We start from the raw sequence: 23,232 nt of genomic DNA on the forward strand, positions 1-23,232 counted from the left end.
TCAGTCATGATTGAACACAATTCTCTAAGTAGAAGTCTGTTAAATTGTTTATTGCAATAAAAACATATTAAAGAAGTTGGTGCTGAAAAAAGAATAAAGGTAAACAAAACAGTTTGGTGTATTGGGTTAAATGCTGCAGATTCTTTTAAAAGTCTATGGCTATAAATTTCACTGACAATTGAAGTTGTATTTAAATTGTTTTATTTGTTAAAATTATATGTGGATAGTAATGGAGTGATCATAATAATAATAATAATAATAATAATAATATAAATGCATTGAGATTTAAAATATGTTTTGCAGTGCCTAGTTGTGGAAAAAGTTGTGGTCTTTGCATTGCCTTCCTTGTTATACTAACATAAAAAAAGCGTGGAAGAACTTTTTTTAAAGAAGTACCAGATCATGTCAGTAAGACACTGTTTGTTTGTTTGTTCACTTAATTTTACTGAAGATTAATTTTTAAACAAGACACAGTTCAACGCACGCTTTTCAGAGATACTGAAGATAAAAGATGCTGTGCTGACTATATTGGATCCGACAGTAATAGTGTCACTATTGCCTTGTCTGTTACAGATCATTTAATATGTACTCACTTTACTTTCACTTTACTGAAAAATTGGGTGAATATAAGAATGACAGTATGACAAACAATGGTACATTCACTCATCAATTGTTTAAACAAAATACCGCAAGTTATCCTTTGTTCACTGTGGTAACTCCAAGTACTACATGGCTGAATTCCACCGGTCGCCATTTTTCAACATCAGATGTTTTCAAAACATTTCCACATTTGTAATGGCGGGGATGTATACTATTATTTTAATATGCAAAACCGTTACCCAATCATAGCAGTGGGTGTTTACTTCCAAGTCTTGAAAGCGGCACCCCTATCAAAATGTGATCAAAAGAGTGTTTCAAAAACTGAATAGACAATAGCCTATTAGTTCTTAATTAGGATGTTTTTAATGAAAAATTCTTGCTAACATTATAAGTAGACCTCAAAGAACATCATAGAATAAAATTAAAAAAGCATTTATTGATAAAGTATTTAAAAAGTTGTGTATAACTGACTCTCCTCCTTTAATATAATTTGTGACAGATGACTAAATGAGGACTTTCTCAAAGACTTGTTAAAAAAAATAACTCCAGAAAAAAGCACATTAAAACACAGTAATTCATTTAAATCATCATACATCTCATCTGGTTTGCATGCAGAAGCTTCTGTTTGTTTACACCAGCTGTTGGAAGATAAAGAAAAAAATTCATTTGGCCAAAAAAAAAAAAAAAAGAGTAAATGTATTATTTGAATCATGTGCATATTTGCATATGTGTGCATACTGCATTTATATGTGTGGCCATGTTATGAAGTGAGTTAATAGAAGTTTGAAAAACATACAAAAATATGGCAGTGCAAGCTACATAGCATTTATTGTGAAGTGGTTTACAAAATTATGTCAGTCATCATGTGCTGCAATAGTTGCAAGGTCATGATTCATGTGTTAAATTCAACTAAGAATTGAATGGGGCATCAAACCCTGCAAGAGAAAGACTTTTGTTAAAACACTTGATCAAGTACATTTGTTGTATATATTTTGTAAGGACTTACCATAAATATCACTTACCTCCTGAAATTTCAGAATAAGATACGGAAGTCCAGCAGTCCAATTCAACTACAAGATACAAAAGTAAGTACTTTACCATGTGATCAACTTCTATCATCATGATTTGGCATAAAAGTTACAATAAAGTCCTTTTTTTTCAACATGAGGGCTCTCATCACCAAAATTAATTTCAACTCACTCAGAAGAACATTAAAATCCTAAATACATTTACATTGGTTGCTTTCCCTTTCTGACAGTAACAGCAAATCTTACAATTGCAATAAGAACATCAATTGAATTCACTCATTTGAAAGAAAATAGCAGCAAAATAAACAAATATAAGTTCAGTGTAGCAGATCTATGTTTCTGATTGGATTGGACCACAGTACTATATGTTTAGGATCTCTTCTTTCCAATAAGATAGTAAGACATGCTGTTAAAGAACAATAAAACAGTGTTAAACTTTTCAGGACCCCAGTTGTGGACTTACTTTGGCTGTTGGTATTGTGTTTTTTGAAATAAAGAATCACACAGACAATCGGTGATATAAGGACACACAGAGACACTATTGTGACCATCACTACTGCTGTCAGATTAGTTGTCACTTCTGCACTCGCATCAATGTTGCCTTCAGTCTGGACAACAGGACTGTATGCTGAGGTTGACACATCTGTGATCTCTAGAGAAAAGATAAACTTAAATTAGTCAGTTTGATTAGGTTATTTTTTTTATCACACACATATAGGTGCTTGTCTTACTTGTGGCTAACAATGTTGTGGAAAGTGTTTCCAATGTTGCAGTTGAATAAAACTTCTCTTCACCTATAATGAAATTACTTTCTGGGATAGTCCTAAAATGGTTCAGGTCATACTTAGATGGGAGAGGTTATTATGTGAGTATAGGAGACCATAAGTCTGAGTGGACATCCATGACATGTGGAGTCCCTCAAGGCTCAATTCTTGCGCCACTCCTGTTCAACCTGTATATGCTCCCAATGAGCCAAATAATGAGAAAGAACCAAATTGCTTACCACAGCTATGCAGACGACACACAGCTCTACTTAGCCCTATCGCCCAACGATTATAGCCCCATTGACTCCCTGTGCCAATGCATTGATGAAGTCAACAGTTGGATGTGTCAAAACTTTCTTCAGTTAAACAAAGACAAAACTGAAGTCATTGCGTTTGGAAACAAAGATGAAGTTCTCAAGGTGAACGCATACCTTCACTCTAGGGGTCAAACAACCAAAAATCAAGTCAGGAATCTTGGTGTGACACTAGAGTCAGACCTTAGTTTCAGTAGTCATGTCAAAGCAATAACTAAATCAGCATACTATCATCTGAAAAATATTGCAAGAATTAGATGCTTTGTTTCCAGACAAGACTTAGAGAAACTTGTGCATGCTTTCATCACCAGCAGGGTGGATTATTGTAATGGACTCCTCACTGGCCTTCCCAAAAAGACCATAAGACAGTTGCAGCTCATACAGAACGCTGCCGCCAGGATTCTGAGCAGAACCAGAAAATATGAACATATCACACCAGTCCACAGGTCTTTACACTGGCTCCCAGTTAAATTTAGGATTGATTTTAAAGTATTATTACTGGTATATAAATCATTCAATGGCCTAGGACCTAAATACATTGCAGATATGCTCACTGAATATAAACCCAACAGATCACTCAGATCATTAGGATCATATCAGCTAGAAATACCAAGGGTTCACTCTAAGCATGGCGAGTCCGCTTTTAGCTATTATGCCAGCCGCAGCTGGAACCAGCTTCCAGAGGAGATCAGACGTGCTCCTACAGTAATCACATTCAAATCCAGACTCAAAACACATCTGTTTAGCTATGCATTTACTGAATGAGCACTGTGCCAATGTTCGTCCGACTGTTTGTACTGTATTTTATTTTTTATTTTTTATTCTTATTTCTTTTTATTATTTTAATTTCTTCTATGTAAAGCACTTTGAATTGCCATTGTGTATGAAATGTGCTATATAAATAAACTTGCCTTGCCTGCCTTGCCTTACAAAAATTATTTCTACAGTATGAAAAGTATCACATTTTAGAACATATTTAGACAATAATACAAATGTTAAGCCACATTTTCCAGCTAATATAAAACATTAACTTTGCACAAGCTTGTTTAAACATGCACACATTCACAATTATTACAGTATATTACCAAAGAGACACTGTGAACTCATGCTGTAATCTGTCAGGTGCAGATACAGAGAAATGGTGCGGAATCAGATGTAGGCTTTTTGTTCTTTTTTTAAACACGTACGCACACAGGAACCATAACCACTCCATTGGGGAAAAGAAACGCAGACAAAAAACAGGGTAACTCTTTTTTTTTTCTCCCCCCTGACCGACAGAAACCAAATAAACATGACTGGAAAACAAAACACTAAACATAGTTTTTAAACACACAGCCACAGGACAGAGGACAAGGAGATTAAACAGGAAAGGTAATAATGAGGGAGATGAACAACAAACTAACAAGGGGTTACAAGATAGAAGAGCACATGGCACAAGTAACCCAACAGAGCTTTGTGCTCACACAGACATGAAACAAGATAGACGGGGTGTCAGGATCCTGTCAACAGCTTCAGGAAAAACCTAGAACAGAGGTGACAGAACCCTGACAATAATCACCACAACAAGACTTAATTTTAATCTAAACCTCAGAATATTTATACACAGTATTTTACCAACCTATTTATTTCCATTATCAATACAAAATATTTTTGACTAACCCAAAACCCAACTCACATCTAATAGCACAACTTAAATGAAAATCTTTTAAATGTAATCAATGTCTGTCAAAGGGTTAGAAATATTGCATTGAAAACACACCTTTCATCACCAGCTTCACCTCATAGCAGGTTTTTTCACTCACTCTGCACCGATACCATGATCCATCAGTGTTTACTGCATCCCTTATAAGCAGAGATCCATTCCCTAGTATTCTCGCTCTGTCATACAGAGGCCTCGGGTCTCTCTCTGTGCTGTTTGAGGGCTTGTGTGGAGGGCGATATTGGTCTATTTCTGTTGATTGATGACCATGAAAGATTTTCCAAGTTACTTGATCAGTTCTGTATTGTAGAGGATGTTCAGAGCATGGCAGCAACACTGAAGAGTCTGGAGTCGCATGGACAGAATCCAAAGTTTTACACTCTGAAACCAGAGAAACATATTTATCACAACAGGTTTCCTGGGGATTATTTGCTTGTTTCAGAAATTAGCATTCTCACCTTTGACCCTCAGGTTAAAAAGAGTTACATTAAGGCAGTCCCGATCTTTGTAGACCTGACATTCATAATGTCCTTTATCGGATAAACTGATGTCTTTCAGGTAAAGTGTAACACTTCCAGCATCATTTCTCACAGACCATCTCTGATGCTCTAATGCTGGAAAGTTGTCTGAATACTTTAGGATGTGTTGAACCGGGTCGGTTCTGCGTAGTTTCACTGTCAGAGACTCCAGCGGGTGGGTTGTGGTTAGGCAAGAAATAGACATATTGTCACCCTGAACATAGTTTATGTTCGACCGATGGACGTGCTCGCAGGGTCTCTGTGTCACCACTAAAAGGAAAAAAAGAGCAAAACAAGACATAACGAGAGAGCCGAGACATGGAAACCACAGCATTTACAGAAATATACAGCATTTACTTTCTACCGAGTGGCTCTGCCTCTAAATGTAAATTTTACGAAATGAGAAAGAAAATTCACAACCCGATGAACTACTGTCAGTATTTTCTGAAATGATTCTTTTGAATGTCAGTGTATTGGCACCCCTGGTAAATATGATCAAATATGGCTGTAAAAATAAATCTGCATTGTTTATCCTTTTGATCTTTCATAATTTTTTTTTTTTGTAAAAAACTAACCTTTCATTGAAGTAAACGAATTAAAAGTGGGGGTTAAATTATATATTATGAAATAGATGATTTTCTTCTTGCTTTCAAATAGGAAATGGTTACATATATTTATACAAATTTAAATATCTTAACAGAAATTTCCAAATTATTACTAATACTGCAGTATTTTTCTATAAAGTTGCTTTTGAAACAATGTCCACTGTGAAAAGTGCTATAAAACACACTTGACACTGATCATATGCATGTCATACCGCCATGTTTACACACCCAAACTGCATTGATATTTTGCGTATACCTAGTTTGTATGTTGGATAAAGGAATTTGATTTCATATAATGACACTTACCTTTGCATTCTAATAAAGCTGCTATTAGAAGATATAGAAATTGGAAATATGACGACTGAAAACTCCCCATCATACACAGATGCTCACTGCAGGACAGCTGAACTCTATATGAGCAAAGGCCACATCACTTCACTTTCGCAAAGCTATTTTCAGTTACTCATTTAATGCAGAAGTAAGAGTCCAGATCATGGGCGCAGCTTGTTGGGGGGGCTGCCCACCCCTCCTAGCGACTGAAATACTTGACTAAATATGTTTAATTAATAATATTTTCAACTCAAAAGTAAATATGCAAATAATGAAGTAATTTTAATACATTTTAAATTGTTATTTTGTAAATAAATTAATAAATCAAATCAAATTTCTTAATGCCTCCCCCAATCTCATTTGCGAAAGAAGTTGTCACATGACGAATCTGCATTTTGGGGGATAATAGCTTATGGTATATGCTTGCCTGTAGAATGGTGTGAATGGATATTCAGCATTATGTTTATTTTTTTAATATATTTTTTTACAATGTAAAACAACTGCAGAGAAATCTCCAGTAGAGGTTTTAACATTAAGTGACATGGCACCTGACGCACAGAAGCCAATGGTCCCTGTCGCTATGCTTAGTGACACATCCGGTGGCACATCCAGTCTTCATTGGCATGTGCCACTGAGGCCCTGTCCCAAATGGCACACTTCATATGCACTTTCGGTATTGTGGACTTAAAATGGCTGCCGCGTGCGCGTGAGCGTGCCCGTTAAGGCCATGAGACCGTAGGGTGTCCCATTTGTCATTTTAGGATTCAGAAAGGCGCTCGCGAGGACCCCCTTTGCGGTCAATATGCACCCTCAATGCGCACTTTTGCTGAGCCCGCACTGATGCGAACTCCGCAGCAGACTACTTCCCGACAGTCAAAGCGGCGTTATGTCCCGAAAGTTCGGACTCGTAGGAAGACCACGAGTGTTCAGGATGCCATTTGGGACAGGGCCTGACATTGTCGCGAAACACTGACACAGAGTCATAGAACATGGATACATACCTTTTTGGATGCATAACAAATGATTTTCAAGAAATTAGATGCGTAGCAATACTGAAGGTTGTAGCTGGGAAAGAGAAGAGGTGGACTGCATTATAGAGAAACAAGTAGCTGTCTACTCCTGGTCTGTGGTCTTTCTCAGAACACTCAGGTGGAATTACTGATAGGTGAGGTTTTTAGGACCTTGTATGCTCCCTTCAGTAGGCTGCTCTCTAAGAGCCTCTGAGATAATATTGCAGAGGCACTAGCAATGGATACCAGACAATAGCCAAGGCTATGTTGTTTATCCTCCTTACAGCTCCAGGGCCTACTAGGGGGCCTCAGCAAACTTCCAAGCAGGCCACAGAATGAAAAGTATTAAAATTTATATATGATTATTAATTTAATGAATATGAATAATATTGTTAAAACAAATCTAACATAACTAACTTTGCTAAAAAAAAACATACAATCAAGATGTAAACTAAATTTGTTTTTGTTTTTTACCATAATTTTTTTTTTTTTTTTGTTTGTTAAAGAACAGTTCTTAAATTCTGCAATCACAAAATGAAATGCGGTTGATTAATTTACCTATATTGGCAGTTTCTGTTAAAGTGCCCCATTGTGCTTTTCAGATATTACTTTTCCATGCAGTGTGTACTATAGCTGTTTGTCAATGTAAAGGGTCTGCAAAGTTTTAAAGATCAAAGTGCACGATGAATGAAGTTCTCTCTATCTCAAAAAAAAACAAAAGAATCGATTCTGAATTGCATAAACAAGTCATCAGTAATCCCAGTCTTACGAAAACTTACATGCGTAACAATGTAACAAATTTGCATAATGCAACATGTCAAGAAGACACTGTTTTCTACTCTGCAAAAGCAAATTCTCTTTGTAAACACTTCCGAAGGATGAGGATGTGAAGAGTCAGTGGTTCCCATTTCGCTAACACTTTATAACGTTCAGTTGTAAGTCATTTGTAAGTGGTTAGTTAATGAGAAACTAATCATTTACAAAACATTCATAAATGATTAGCAAGTGATATGCTAACATTTTATGTATGTTTTGTAAATTCCGTTACAAGTAATTTACAAGTGATTAGTAAATGATTAACTCATTTATGAAACATGACTATGCGTTCATGAATGATTAATAAGTAATATGTTCATTATTTTATGTATGTTTTGTAGATTCAGTTATAAGTCATTTACAATTGATTAGTTAATGATTATCTAATAATTCACAAAACATGACTATGCATTTCATAAATGTTTAATAAATGATGTTACTTTTTTTGTATGTTTTGCTCACATCAGGTGCACAGTGGTTAAAGATTCCATGTGTTTCAGAGAAGACAGCTGCACCCTCACCAGACAGCACTTACACTGTACACACTACAGTGTTCAACACCTGTATAGATGATGTGTAAACGCATGAATAAATCATTTACAACACTTTCTGCATCCCTTAATCTAAAGTGTAAACTATTCATCACTTGTAAATGTGTTACACATCATTCGTAGATTACCACTTCAAGAATCAATAAGGCATAAGATCTACTAATGTTATCTACGAATGATGTGTAACACATTTACAAGTGATGAATAGTTTACACTTTAGATTAGCGGATGCAGAAAGTATTGTCAATTATTTATTCATGCGTTTACACATCATTGTGTTGAACACTGTGGCTGAGTCCCAATTCGCATATATCCATCCTAAATAGTATGCAAAACTAGATTAGATTAGATTAGATTAGATTCAACTTTATTGTCATTACACAAGTACAGGTACAAGGCAACGAAATGCAGTTTAGGTCTAACCAGAAGTGCAATAGCAGCAAGTGCAGGATATACAGTGGTTCATAAGTGCAGAACATGGATATGTACTGAATAAATATAGAGTTGAATACTATTATAAACAAAAATTTACAGATAGATTGTCCTATGAATATAATATACAGATAACTATTACTGTGAACAGAGTTTACAGCTAGATATGTACTGAATATAATAATATACAGATGGCTATTACTATAAACAGAATGTTTACAGATAGATATGTACTATGAATATATATACAGATGGCTGTTACTATAAACAGAATTTTACAGATAGATATGTACTATGAATATATATACAGATGGCTGTTACTATAAACAGAATGTGAGCATAATATACAGATGGCTAATACTATAAACAGAATTTAACAAATAGATATATGTATAAGTTAGGCTAATGAGCAGTATAACAATGGATTTAAAGTAGTGCAAATAAAGTTTGGACAGAAGCTATCCGAGTGAAAGTGCAGTGGAAAGTAATTGCATATTACAGTTAAGGTACGATATTGCAATGTATATATAAACAGTCGGTACTGTAAATAAACAGTCGGCAGTGCAAATTGAGCATATTCCAGTCAAGGTAGTAGTGCAAGATGCATATGTAAACAGTTGTTACTGTAATAACAATCAGCAGTGCAAATGAACATTATAGTATTGCAAATAACAAAATGGAGGCAGGTGTGAGGAGGGAGAGGAGAGTCAATCAGTATATGAGGGGAGTGGGATCAATGAGGGTTAGAGTTTAATAAAGAGACAGCTCTGGGGAAAAAACTGTTCTTTAGTCTGCTGGTCCTGGTCCGGAGGCACCTGAAACGCCTGCCGGAGGGCAGGAGAGAAAACAGTCTGTGGGCTGGGTGAGAGGAGTCCTTAAGGATGCTGCGAGCTCGATGCAGACAGCGTTTCCTCTGGATGTGCTCGATGGCAGGTAGTGGAGTCCCAGTGATGCGCTGGGCGGTTTTCACCACCCGCTGCAGTGCCTTGCGCTCTGCAACAGAACAGCTCCCATACCACACTGTAGCACAGTTGGTCAGGATGCTTTCTATTGCACAGCGATAGAAGTTCACCAGGATAGTGGAGGAAAGCTGATTCTTCCTCAGTGTCCTCAGGAAGAAAAGGCGCTGGTGAGCCTTCTTGACCAGGCTGGAGGTGTTGGTTGTCCAGGTCATGTCCGCCGAGATGTGGATCCCCAGGAACTTGAAACTGGAGACACGCTCAACAGCCATTCCATTGATGTGGATGGTGTCGTGTGTGCCTCTTGACACTTTCCTGAAGTCCACGATGAGCTCCTTCGTTTTGGTGGTGTTGAGGAGCTGGTTATTTTCGGTGCACCATGTGGCCAGGTGCTTGATCTCCTCCCTATAGGCAGTCTCATCGTTGTTGCTGATGAGACCAATCACCGTAGTGTCGTCCGCAAACTTGACGATGGAATTAGATCCGTACACAGGCTTGCAGTCGGAGGTGAAGAGGGAGTAGAGGAACGGGCTTAGCACACAGCCCTGTGGTACACCAGTGTTGAGTGTGATGGATGTGGAGCAGTTGGAGCCTGATCGAACATTCTGGGGTCTGTTGGTCAAGAAGTCCAAAATCCAGTTGCACATGGAGGTGTTGAAGCCCAGGTCTCCAAGTTTGGCTATTAACTTAGTTGGGATGACAGTGTTGAATGCTGAGCTGAAGTCAACAAACAGCATGCGTGCATAAGTGTTCTTATTGTCCAGATGTGTGAGCACAGAGTGCAGTGCCATGGAGACTGCATCCTCTGTGCTCCTATTGCTACGGTAGGCAAACTGGTGTGAGTCCAATGTGGATGGTAGAGAGTCTTTTAGGTGTGCCAGGACCAGCCGCTCAAAGCACTTCATTACGATGGGTGTGAGTGCTACAGGGCGGTAGTCATTAAGGCACTTCGGGCTGGAGTGTTTTGGCACTGGCACAATGGAAGTGCATTTAAAGCATGTTGGTACAGCTGCTTGGGCAAGAGACAGGTTGAAAATGTCTGTAAAAACCCCAGCGAGCTGCTCCGCACATGCCCTGAGTACGCGTCCAGGGATGTTGTCTGGTCCAGCAGCCTTGTGCGCGCTGATCCTGCTCAGTGCATTGCAGACATCTGTGGAGGAGAGTGTGATCGGTGGGTGGTCAGCTGAGGATTTGAGCTTGGTGGCAGTTTCTCTGTTGTCTCTTTCAAAGCGAGCATAAAAGTCATTTAGCTCGTTCAGGAAGTTGACATCAGTGGCTGCGGGGGTGGAGTGAGAGGGTTTGTAGTCACTGATGGCCTGAATGCCCTGCCACATGCGCCGAGGGTCAGCGTTGGAAAAGTGTCCCTCTATCTTAAGCTTGTAGCAGTGCTTGGCCTCTTTGATGCCCCTTTTCAGATTTGCTCTGGATGTACTATAGGCTTGTGCATCTCCTGATCTGAAGGCAGTATTGCGTGTCTTCAATAGGAGTCGCACTTCCCTGTTCATCCATGGCTTCTGATTTGGGTATGTGGTGATCTGCTTCTGGGTTGTAACACTGTCAATGGTGGTATTAATATAATCCAGTACAGAGGAGGTGTAGCAGTCAATGTCCGTGTGAGAGCCACTGGTGGCTTGAGAAGCAAACATACTCCAGTCTGTGTGTAGAAACCTTTCCTGGAGTGAGAAATCTGCCCCCGCAGGCCACACCTTGATGGTCTTCATTGATGGCTTCACGCGATTGATCAGAGGTGCATATTTGGGGGTGAGGAACAAAGAAAGGTGATCTGACTGTCCCAAGTGGGGGAGGGGTGTCGCGACGTAAGCTTCAGCCATGTTTGTGTAAACATGGTCTAAGGTTTTGTTTCCTCTGGTGTGACAGGAAACATGCTGGTGAAATTTCGGTAGCACTGACTTTAAGTTTGAATGATTAAAATCACCCGCAACAATAAACGCAGCTTCCGGGTGAACGGTCTGTTGTTTACTGATGGCTGCGTGAAGTTCTTTCATAGCAAACTTGGCATCAGCATCCGGGGGAATATAGGCTGCAGTTATAATAGTGGAAGTGAACTCCCGCGGTAGATAAAACGGTCTACATTTAACCATGAGAAACTCAAGGTTAGCTGAACAATGTCTCCCAACAATAGCAGAGTTTGTGCACCAAGCTTTGTTAATGTAAATGCACAATCCACCACCTCTGGTCTTACCGGAGCCATCTAATGTTCTATCCGCCCGGAATGTATGGCGTCCCGCTAGCTCAATAGCGTTGTCCGGTATTCCGCTGTTTAACCATGTTTCCGTGAAAATTAGAACATTACAGTTCAAAAGTCTCTTGCTGTATGTGATGTTGAGTCGAATCTCCTCCATTTTGTTCAACAGCGACCGTACATTGGCAAGGAAAATGCTGGATAAGGAGAGCCGGTGTGGTGTTAGCTTTAGCTTAGCTCTTAGTCCTCCGCGCTTCCCCCGCCTTTGTTTACGATCTCGCCGGCGCCTGCGAGCACTTCCGCCCGGCCGGGCAGAGTGCATAGCCTCGGGTGATCTGGCGATCTCAGGAAGGAGTCGAAGGTTGTCCATAAAACTGTCGGAAATTCGCAAACCAATATCCAAAAGCTCACCTTGGGTGTACGATGTTAAGGCACAACTGTTCTGGACGAACAGACCCGAAATGAGCAAGAAAAATACTGCTAAATTACAGAATCTGGAGAGACCGCGAGCCTCGCGATGTACTCGCGCCGCCATCTTGGATCTATATTTTTATATTATATTTCTATAACTAGAATTAGTACGTCCCAAATCGTAGTATGTTGAAATGAGTATTCCAAAGATACCCGGATGGTCTACAATTTCCGGTTAGAATTCGAAGTGCAGATCAATGCACACTCTAACGGCTAATATTGCCCACAACCCATTGTGTGCGGGAGGGAGGAGCTTTCTGGTGATGGTGGTGATGTAAACATGGCAGCCGGATGCAGCAGCGGAGATGCGCCCTCAGTTTTTAAGAATTCAAATGTTTAACCCTAATTAAAGTTATATTTAACCACACTGACTTATTTGTAGTAATACTGTGGCTGTACAAATGTTAACTTTATCAGTCCAACCAAAGAAACATGGTTACTACACTTTTACTATAGTAAAAGCATGGCTCATTTTCATCTGGGTATTTTTGAGTATTATACATAAGTATAAAATACGTTAAACAATAGTTATACTATAAACTTTAAATATTTTAACTCAGAAAATAAGTAGCTTTCGTTACACACATTGCACATGAACGTCAGAACCAGCCGCCTCACAAACGACCTGCATTTGGTTGATCTACGACGACGCCCTGCTTCACTCCTCAATTTGGTAGAACACATTGTAAATGTATTGTGGAAAAAACGATGAGGAAAAAAAGATGGGAATAGTAAATAAAATTATATTGGACATATAAGAATGAATGAAATGTAAAATGTTTTGTTAACAGTGCGGTGTGCGTAACTAGGCAACCACATTCTTGTTCACTTTGCATGACGTCATCGAAGTATGTGTAATGGGAGCAGGACATTTTATTGTTGACCCTTGAGGTACAGCAACAAGAGACAAAGGGTATATAACAATCTTTAAATGCATATAAAACACACACAATATATAGGATATATGCATGCCTAGGCAGGGAGGTTAGTAACGTCCATATTTGGTCTACAATCACAGCATTACCAATGTGGATAGGTGCAGCAAGTACATAGACTACATATGTGCAGCTATACACTGCTGCTATAAACCAATGTGGAAAATCTAGGGATAGCAGCTAGTTAAGTATAAATATGCATAAGCAATTAAACACTACTGCTTCAAAACCAGTTTGGAAGATCTAACGCCCTCTAGAGGGGAGGGAAGTCCTAAGGTCACAGTTACTCTAACGCAGGTAGACGTACTACTAGCAATTCTACACTTGTGTACAAATCACATCACACACATGATCACACTTTCATGAGAAAAGGGCTGAATAGCCATAAACAGATGACAAAAGGCACACAGGATCAAACAGCATAACACAATAAACCAAGCCAGGAGTGACACGCACACACAGTTAACTGCTACTACGTTAAAGCACTGTTTACACAAAGGATCATCTTTCACCACACTCACTGTTAAGAAAAACTATAACGAGCAGCCAGACCTTATAACCTAACCATAACCTGCCTAATACAACCCCCAGTCATTATACAGGAGATAAATTAACAGCCCAACAACCACTCCTTCAAGAGCTGCTGGATATGGGCAGGTCCCCCTCCACGCTCAAAGTGTATGTTGCGGCTATTGCAGCGTTCGCAGAGTCAACGCGCGGCCAGTCAATAGGAAGGAATGAGCTCATCATCCACTTCCTTAGAGGAGCCAGGAGGATGAATCCCCCGCGGCCCCCGTCGGTTCCTATTTGGGATCTTTCTTTGGTCCTGGAGGCCCTGAAAGCACATCCCTTTGAACCTTTAAAGACCGTGGATCTGAAATACCTTTCGCTCAAAACCGCGTTTCTGATAGCCCTGTCATCAGTCAAACGCGTGGGTGACCTACACGCGTTATCTGTTAACGCCGCGTGTCTCGAGTTTGGACCTAATGACTCTAAAGTCATTCTCAAACCGAGACATGGTTATGTCCCCAAGGTGATTGGCACTCCCTTCAGAGCGCAGGTCATTCCTCTATCGGCTTTACCGGCATCCGGTAGCGAGGTCGACGGTAACCTCCTCTGCCCTGTCAGGGCGTTGAGAGTTTACATCTCGTGCTCTGCCGCCTTCAGGCGCTCGGAGCAGCTTTTTGTTTCATTTGGTGGGCGCACCAAGGGTCTCGCCGCCTCGAAACACAGTCTGTCCAGATGGATAGTGGACGCTATTGCGGCAGCTTATGCGTCTAAAGACCTGCAGTGCCCTCTGGGCGTCAGGGCCCATTCCACCAGAGGCATGGCCTCATCGTGGGCTTGGTCCAGCGGGATTTCTATTCATGACATTTGTATGGCGGCAGGCTGGGCCTCCCCCTCTACATTTGTTAGGTTTTATAACCTGGAAGTTCCCACCTTGCAGGCTAGACTTTTGTCAGTCTAAGTCGTGTGTATGTTCTGCCCAGATTGTTCGTGTGCAGGCTACTTTCACTTGATTTAGCTCTCCTGGTCGAGCTGCACTATGAGGGTTGATATTCTTTCAGTACGGACTGGCTGCACCTACTGTGTGATTATGTACATGTGCTGGCCCACTCTGTTGGCCGCCTTATTCCCACTTATCTGTGTCCCCCAGGCCTCCCCTGGGACTTATGTGGTGGATGCTTGGCGCGCACGGCGTTGACAAGGGGTTCCCGTAGCGTAAGCAACTTATGAAATACGAGAGAACCTCTCGTAAGAGAACGTACTCGGTTACGTAACGTAACCTCGGTTCTCTCCGACAGAAGAGGGAACGAGTATTGCGTAACCTGCCGTGCTCGCGCCACGAGCTGATCTCGCTTCAGTCATTGAAAACCAGGTAAGCAGCCCCCAAGCCCGTCCTTTTATACGCTAAGTCACCCCCATTCTGGCGGGCTGTGACGTCCCGCAGGGCTCAGTGGTAGGCTGCTGCAGTTGCCGCAGGGCAGCCAATGAGCGCGCTTGATAGCTTGCTCTAGGTCTGCTAGCTGCTACACTGCGTTGACAATAAATACAAAATTAAGGATAATTTTTGGCTTCATATCTCGAGAAAAGATGACTTTACCCGAGGCGTAAGCAACTTACGCAATACTCGTTCCCTCTTCTAGAGAGAACCGAGGTTACGTTAGGTAACCAAGTATGATTTTTATCAGGCTTATTCAATTTACATGGACAAGCAAGGATAAGATGCCCTGTTTCACCACAACCAAAACATCTCATACTACTTGTTGTGGCAAAAATGACGAACTCGTCATGATGAAAATTTACATTTAAAGACAGATCTATCCAGGTTGTCTTGAATCATTTAAACGTAATGCCTAAATGACACAACATGCTTTAAAAGTGGGGACTTGCACCCAATTGGAATCATCTTTATAGGAGAAACCAATTTACAATAACGAGAGCGCATTCTGGTCAAAACTTAATTTGAAAATAAATATTAATGATATGAATTAATTAATAATTGGAATAAGTTGCGAGTCATTCTACCAAACTGTTTTCATTTGTGTCTCATATGCATATGTATAAAAATGCATCACAACTCTGTCAAGTCTTCTTTTTTAACAGCAATTAACTATTCTATAAATTCTTTCAAGAAGTACAGTGTAGCCAGTATGTTACTGTAAAAAGCCCTTGAAATGTCTAACAGTGTAGGTCCGCTCCTGGCTCGGGGATGGACTGGTCGAGGACTGGTCAGCATGAGTAGTTTCTGAGTTTTTGATGTCATTCAGCTCTGGTTCAGAACTGACCTCGGTGGGTGTCTCGGGCTCGCTGGCTGTAAGGGAGAGGCCGCCATTCCGGAGCATCCAGGCCAAGTTTCCCAGATACTTCCTGTTCACATCGCTGGTGAGTCTCTCTCTTTCTTTTTAATTTTCTCATTTTTGAGAGGTCAGTTATTTTTGTCACACGAAGAAGACAGACAAAGGCCAATTCACAATATAAACGAGGTTTAATCCAAAGACAGGTGATAGAAAGTAACAACGTGTGTAACACGCACACACAAACAATTACTCACAAGGATTAACAGGGAGTATAAATACACATGGTGAATGAGGACACTAAACAGCACTCAAAAAAATGAACAAGGAAGGTTGTGCACTTGACATAATATATTTATATTCAGTTTACTTATAATAATTGTGTTTGTTGACTTTAAATGATTTTTTCTATTAAGGTCCACGTAATTATGTCTCAACTTAACTCTACAAACGCGTTGTCTAAACACAAACCATTTATGTTAAGTAAAAAATTCTTACATCCAGAGGGTGGCAGTATAGTGCGACGCCAACTGCCATTTTGCCCTAAATTAATTTGATTGTGTTCAATCTGCTTAAATATATATAAAATTTAAGTTTACTTAATCCGTTTGTGTTGGATTACATGAATGATTTGTGTTACATTAACTGAAACTGGATGGTGCTTGTTAGTTCCCAGCATGCTTTGCAAATGGTTGAATTAAGAGAGAATAAATGTTAAAATTAAGTGTTATTTTATGTTTTTTGAGAAAATGAGAAAAGGGGAAGACTTGATAGTGTGTAATTGTGTTTAATGGTCAATTACATTGGAATTATTAGAACCATTTAAATTACAGTGTGGCATTGTGGAGAAGAGTGGAGCATTTTGTTTGGCTGTGGACTGATTTTGTTACTTACAACTGCTTTGGTTGAAAGAGCATGTAAATCTTAGCATTTAAGATGATAACATGTGCTATTGCTAGCAAATAGTTAGCTGTAATTTATCAATTTAATTATGTGTCACAAAAATAAATGAAATATTAATGGATACACCTGAAACTCCTGAATCATGTCAGGAAGCCTTTAAAAATTCTCTTTGAGACTACTTAAATTGGGTCGCTTAAAATGACTTAATTCCATGATGTTGAAGTTACATTAACAAATTATGTTAGTTTAACTTAACCCAGTTATGTGGAACCTGTTGACATAAAAAAATTAATTAAAGCCAACATATAATTTTTTTGAGTGAGGAACAGCTGGACGAAGATTAACTAATCAGAAACCATATACTAACGAGAACTCATACAGACAAGAACTCATACAGACAAGAACATGTGACAGTTTGAGCTTCCATTTACCAATTTTGATGTGCTTAATGTATGTACGTTAATAAATGGCAGTACATTTTCTGTTAAGTTTTGGGACATTTATATTAACACAGTACATTATTTTACAGACTTGTAATACTACAGAGTCTATTAAGGTCTGTTCATAGCAGTCCCATACGGCAAGATCTTCTATAGCTGCCCGTGGCTATAAAATGTTATATAATTGTGTATACATTTAAATTTATTTGGTAAAATGATACATCGAAAAACAATTTTCATTGTAATACTAAATCATTTATAAAAATTTGCCAGAGGCATTACACTCGGACTAAAAATAGAAATAAAATAAAAATAAAAACAGCATTTAATTTCACAGCATTATATGATCATCTGGTTTGCATGCAGGAGTTTCTTTTTGTTCACACCAACTGTTGTGAGATAATGTTAAAAAATGAATTTAGTCAAAAAATTTAATCATGCACATTTTCAGATGTATGCATATATTGCATTTATGTGTCAATGCTTTGAAGTGAGATAATAAATTCTATGAAACTCTGCAATGCAAAAATGGCAATACAAGCAACATACAGCAATATGAATTATTTAATTTAATGATTATTCTATTTATTATATGATTACAATTTAATGATTATTGTGTTGTAGTAACCTATAGTGGGTCATGATTCAAGTACGTTGAACTAAAGAATACAATGGGACATCCAACCCTGCAAGAGAAAGACTTTTACTAAATATACACTTCACAAATACACGTATTGTACATATTTTGTAAGGATTTACCATGAATGTCACTTACCTCCAGTAATTTCTGAATAATATGCAGAATGCCTGCAGTTCAATTCAACTACAAGATACAGAAATAAGTACTTTTATACCATCTGATCAACTTCTACCATCATAAAGCATAAAGGTTACAGTTAAGTCATCTATCAACTCTCACCAGCATGATGGCATATGGGCTGTATTTCATATCTCATTGCAATACACTCAACTTAAAACATTAAAATATATATATACTGTACATTTAGTTCAGGTTGCTTTCCCTTTCTGACATAATGACATACAGTAGTAACAACACATCTTACAACTGCATAAAGAATATTAATTTCATTAATTTAAAAAAGTTTAGCTGGTTAAGCAGTGTAGTTTTTGTTTGAAAAACTGGTCGGTAGAGTTGAGTAAATAACAAATATTACAATATACCAATGCATTTATGTTCCTGTGAAAAAATCACTTTCTCTCCAATTTCCAATAAGCCATTACCATGGTTTGAAAAATGCTGTTCAAGAACAATTCAACAGTGTTCAACTTTTCAGGACCCCAGTTGTGGACTTACTTTGGCTGTTGATATTGCTCCTTCGTTTTTTGAAATAAAGAATCACACTGATGATCAGTGATACGAGGACACACAGAGACACTATTGTGACCATCACTACTGCTGTCAGATTAGTTGTCACTTCTGCACTCGCATCAATGTTGCCTTCAGTCTGGACAACAGGACTGTAAGCTGAGGTTGAAACAGCTGTGATCTCTAAAAAAAAAAAAAAAAAAAAAAATGGGCAAAATTAACATCATCATATGGATCAGTTTGATTAGGTTATTTTTATCACCCTTCAATCTAGGCACTTGTCTTGCCTATGGCTAATGATATTTTGGAAAGTGTTTCATATCATTTTATTTTCCCCCACATTTGTTGTTTTTGCCTCATGCTAAAATTCTTTATTTCCTCTTTTCTCACATCAATCTATAGTCCATATCTCATAATGACATTGATAAACAGTTTTGTGATATCTATGCAAATTTATCAAAAATAATAAAACTGAATTGCTAAAGGGGACCTCAGTCGTTTCCTGCCAGTATTGTGAATCAAACCCACAACTTTCGGGTTACAAGTCTGACTCTCTAACCATAAGGCCACAACTGCTTTCATTAAGGATATCTCTGTATTTTGTTGCATTTAGTTCCCTTTCGTCCTGGGAACTCCGACGTGTCGTCGGGGGAGTTCCCTGACGAATTGGGACGACACGTCTCCGTTCCCTGAACTCAGGGAACGAGGGTTACAGACGTAACCGAGACGTTTTCCTTCTACCCTGACCAGTTCCTCAGTCATTGCCATAGAAATAAAAAAACAATAAAAAAAACCCCACAACATGATGCTACCACCACCACACTTTTTGGGATGGAATTGCTGAACTGCCTGCTATAGGAAGAGTCCATGTTGTCCCAAACCTCTATTTAAGAATTCTGAAGGTCTCTGTGCTCTTGGGAACCTTCAGATCAGATTCAGACTTTGTGTAATCTTCCTCAGATCTGTGTCTCAGCACAATCCTGTTTCTGAGCTCTGCAGGCAGTACTTCTGACCTATTTGACCTCTGATTTTTGCTCTGATATGCATGTTCAACTGCTAGACTTTATACAGACAGATGTGTGTCTTTACAAATCATGGATAAACAGATTTACTCCAATCAATGTGTAGAAAATCTCAAAGATGATCCAGAGAAATGGGATGCATCTAAGGTAAATTTCAAATGTCATAAAAAGGGTCTGAATATTCATGTCAGTGTGATATTTCAGTTTTTTCCTTTTAAATAAAGTTATAAAATCATGTCCAATCAATTTGCCACAGATTTACAATCAATGTGTAGAAACTGGACTCTATTTTGATGGTCCCCTTTAGATACGTAATGTTTCATCTACATGTCTAACTCACATTAGAGAGAATTGGGGGTAGGGGTAATAGAATAAGTTGACATGTATTTGCAAAGTTAGTCTGTAAATATTCTAATCAGTTAATTAGTTCAGGTGTGTCTTGTTAATCAGTCTTGTTATCTCCCTTTTTCCCCCATGTATATACGCCCTCAGTTTCTATCTGTTCTTTGTCAAGCTTTAGTTAACCTGTGGTATGTTTCTCCTTGTTGATTCTCCTGTTTATTGTTTGGATTGTTCTATTAAAAGTCTCCTGAAGATATCTCCTTCATCTTGTGCTTTAATACAGCCACATCTCATTACACTTATAGTCAACAGAATGTCTAAAGGAGACCATCAAAATAAAGTCTTACCCAAATATGTTTTCTGCTTTGACATTATGGGGTATGGAGTGTAGATTGATGTGAAAAAAAGAGAAAGAATTTAAAGCATTTTAGCATAAGGCCGAACCACAACAAAATGTGAAAAAATTTAAAGTGTCTGAACGCAATTTTTACTCTATGAAATGCAATAAAATTGTATAACATGTGAAGACTACTAAAAATGTTAACCCACATTTTCCAGCTGGTATAAAGACATTAACCTTCTAAAAGATTCACATACTGTATTACTAAACAGATATTATAACCACATATATAATCATATATAAACATCTAATCACCACAACATGACTTCATTTTAATCTAAACCTTAACCCAAGCATATTTCACCATATTTATAACTGTAGTCCAAATTTTTTTTTTTGACTAACCCATTGCCACATCTCACATTTTAATTGCATAGTTTAACTTAAAATTGTGTAAAAGGTGAATGTATGTCAAAGAGTCTGAGACTTTAGGGTTAGAAGTACTGCATTGAAAACACACCTTTCACGACCAGCTTCACCTCATAGCAGGTTTTTTCACTCACTCTGCACTGATACCATGATCCATCAGTGTTTACTGCATCCCTTATAAGCAGAGATCCATTCCCTAGTTTTCTCGCTCTCTCATACAGAGGCCTCGGGTCTCTCTCTGTGCTGTTTGAGGGCTTGTGTGGAGGGTGATATTGGGCTATTTCTGTTGATTGGTGACCATGAAAGATTTTCCAAGTTACTTGATCAGTTCTGTATTGTAGAGGATGTTCAGAGCATGGCAGCAACACTGAAGAGTCTGGAGTCGCATGGACAGAATCCAAAGTTTTACACTCTGAAACCAGATAAACATTTATTACAACAGGTTTCCTGGCAGTTAATTGCTTGTTTCAGAAATTAGCATTCTCACCTTTGACCCTCAGATTAAAACGAGTTGCATTAAGGCAGTCCCAATCTTTGTAGACTTCACATTCATAACGACCTTGATCAGATAAACTGATGTCTTTCAGGTAAAGTGTAACACTTCCAGCATCATTTCTCACAGACCATCTCTGATGTTCTAATGCTGGAGAGTTGTCTGAATATTTTAGGATGTGTTGAACCGGGTCGGTTCTGCGTAGTTTCACTGTCAGAGACTCCAGCGGGTGGGTTGTGGTTAGGCAAGAAATAGACATATTGTCGCCCTGAACATAGTTTATGTTCAACTGATGGACCTGCTCGCAGGGTCTCTGTGTCGCCACTAAAAGGAAATAAAGAGCAAAACAAGACATAATGAGAGAGCCGAGACATGGAAACCACAGCGTTTACAGTAATAAACACTACAGCATACTGTTCACCAACTGGTTTTACCTCTAAATGTATATTAATACATTGTCTGAAATGAGAACCAAAAAATTCACAACCCAATGAACTACTGTCAGTATTTCCTGAAATTATCATTTTGAAAGTTAGTGTACAAAAATATTAAATTCATAAATAGACTTTGGAAATTTGTTAATTTGTCCCATTTGTTAATGTTAGTTAATGCATTATCAACTAACAATGATCATTATTTGTCACAGTTTTTGTTAACGTTTCTTAATAAAAATAAAAATAAAAATGTTTATTGTTATGTCATGTCAGCTCAGGTCCAATGAATAATATTAAAAGATACAGTACATCTTTTGATTTTAAGAATGTGTTTGTAAATGTTGAAATTAATTAACTAAAATTAACTTATTAAATCAAATTAATATTATTAATAAATGAGGTATTGTTTATTGTTATAGTTCATGTTAACTGCGTAAGTAAACTAATGTTAACTAATGGAACCTTTTATAAAGTGTTACTTAGACTTTTATATACATTTTCTAAAAATGTATTGTCTGGAGTAATGCAGTTTAATCTTTGCACACCAACGTTTATTAACTGTCATGATGGACTCAGTTACACATATTCTTGCTTTAAGAAGGGAAATGTTAACAGCAATTTCCAAACTTAACGTTCACTATGTAAAACATGAATGACAACATGTAAGTCATTATTACGGCAATATTTGTTCTATAAAGCTGCTTTGAAACAATGTCCACTGTGAAAAGTGCTATATAAATAAAACATACTTGACTTGACACTGATCATATGCATGTTACACCTACGCCACATTTACACACACAAAGTACACTGATATTATGCATATCTTTTGTTTGTATGTTGGTTAAAGGAATTTGATGTAATTTAATGGCACTTACCTTTGCATTCTAATAAAGCTGCTATTAGAACAAATAGAATTTGGAAATATGACGGCTGAAAACTCCCCATCATATACAGATGCTCACTGCAGGACAGCTGAACTCTATATGAGCAAAGGAAACATCACTTTACTTTAGCAGAGTTATTTTCAGTTACACAATTTAATGCGGAAGTAAACAAGATCTAATAATGTGCTCATTTAGATGCCTTTAGTGAGATTTTGTATGTGATGGGGAAAGTTGCATCATATTAGCAACTTTTAAATCTTTTAGTTGCAGCTCTAGAAAGCTGTTATTAGACATAAAGCTGCTATTAGAAGATATAAGTTGGAAACATGAAGAGTGAAAAAAATGGCATCGCATTGACAGTTTGAAGAAGCTCACTGAAAAACGACTGAGTATGAGCACAAACCACAAGACGTTTTATCCAGGGTTCGAATTACAAAGTGGCTTTCGGGGGAGCCCTATTTTCCGATCCTCCCTGACTGATTTTAACGCTTTTGGTGCATGTTCGGGCATTTAAAACAATAGTTTTACAGTAAACAGTACAGAACGTACTTGGTTACTTACGTAACCTCGGTTCCCTTACCT

General features: G+C 38.3%; 2 protein-coding genes across 2 annotated transcripts; both read right to left on the minus strand.

Annotated features, from left to right (window-relative positions):
* Positions 1-942: 942 nt before the first annotated feature.
* Positions 943-5,954, minus strand: LOC311275628 (cell adhesion molecule 2-like). The gene is made up of 7 exons (XM_084384765.1): positions 5,835-5,954; positions 4,864-5,193; positions 4,466-4,786; positions 2,360-2,422; positions 2,092-2,280; positions 1,623-1,670; positions 943-1,535 (listed from the first exon to the last, which is right to left on the minus strand). Exons 1-7 carry the CDS (start codon positions 5,905-5,907, stop codon positions 1,510-1,512), a joined length of 1,050 nt encoding a protein of 349 aa, XP_084240891.1. The 5' UTR covers positions 5,908-5,954; the 3' UTR covers positions 943-1,509.
* A 763-nt stretch (positions 5,955-6,717) lies between these two features.
* On the minus strand, positions 6,718-22,698 carry LOC311276385 (uncharacterized protein; the record flags this gene model as incomplete). The annotated part of the gene is made up of 6 exons (XM_084386021.1): positions 22,642-22,698; positions 21,324-21,653; positions 20,928-21,248; positions 18,692-18,886; positions 18,152-18,199; positions 6,718-6,827 (listed from the first exon to the last, which is right to left on the minus strand). Exons 2-6 carry the CDS (start codon positions 21,586-21,588, stop codon positions 6,718-6,720), a joined length of 939 nt encoding a protein of 312 aa, XP_084242147.1. The 5' UTR covers positions 21,589-21,653; positions 22,642-22,698.
* Between the last annotated feature and the right edge of the window lie 534 nt (positions 22,699-23,232).

Source organism: Rutilus rutilus, assembly GCF_951802725.1.
Source record: "Rutilus rutilus genome assembly, chromosome: 17".
NCBI lineage: Eukaryota > Metazoa > Chordata > Actinopteri > Cypriniformes > Leuciscidae > Rutilus > Rutilus rutilus.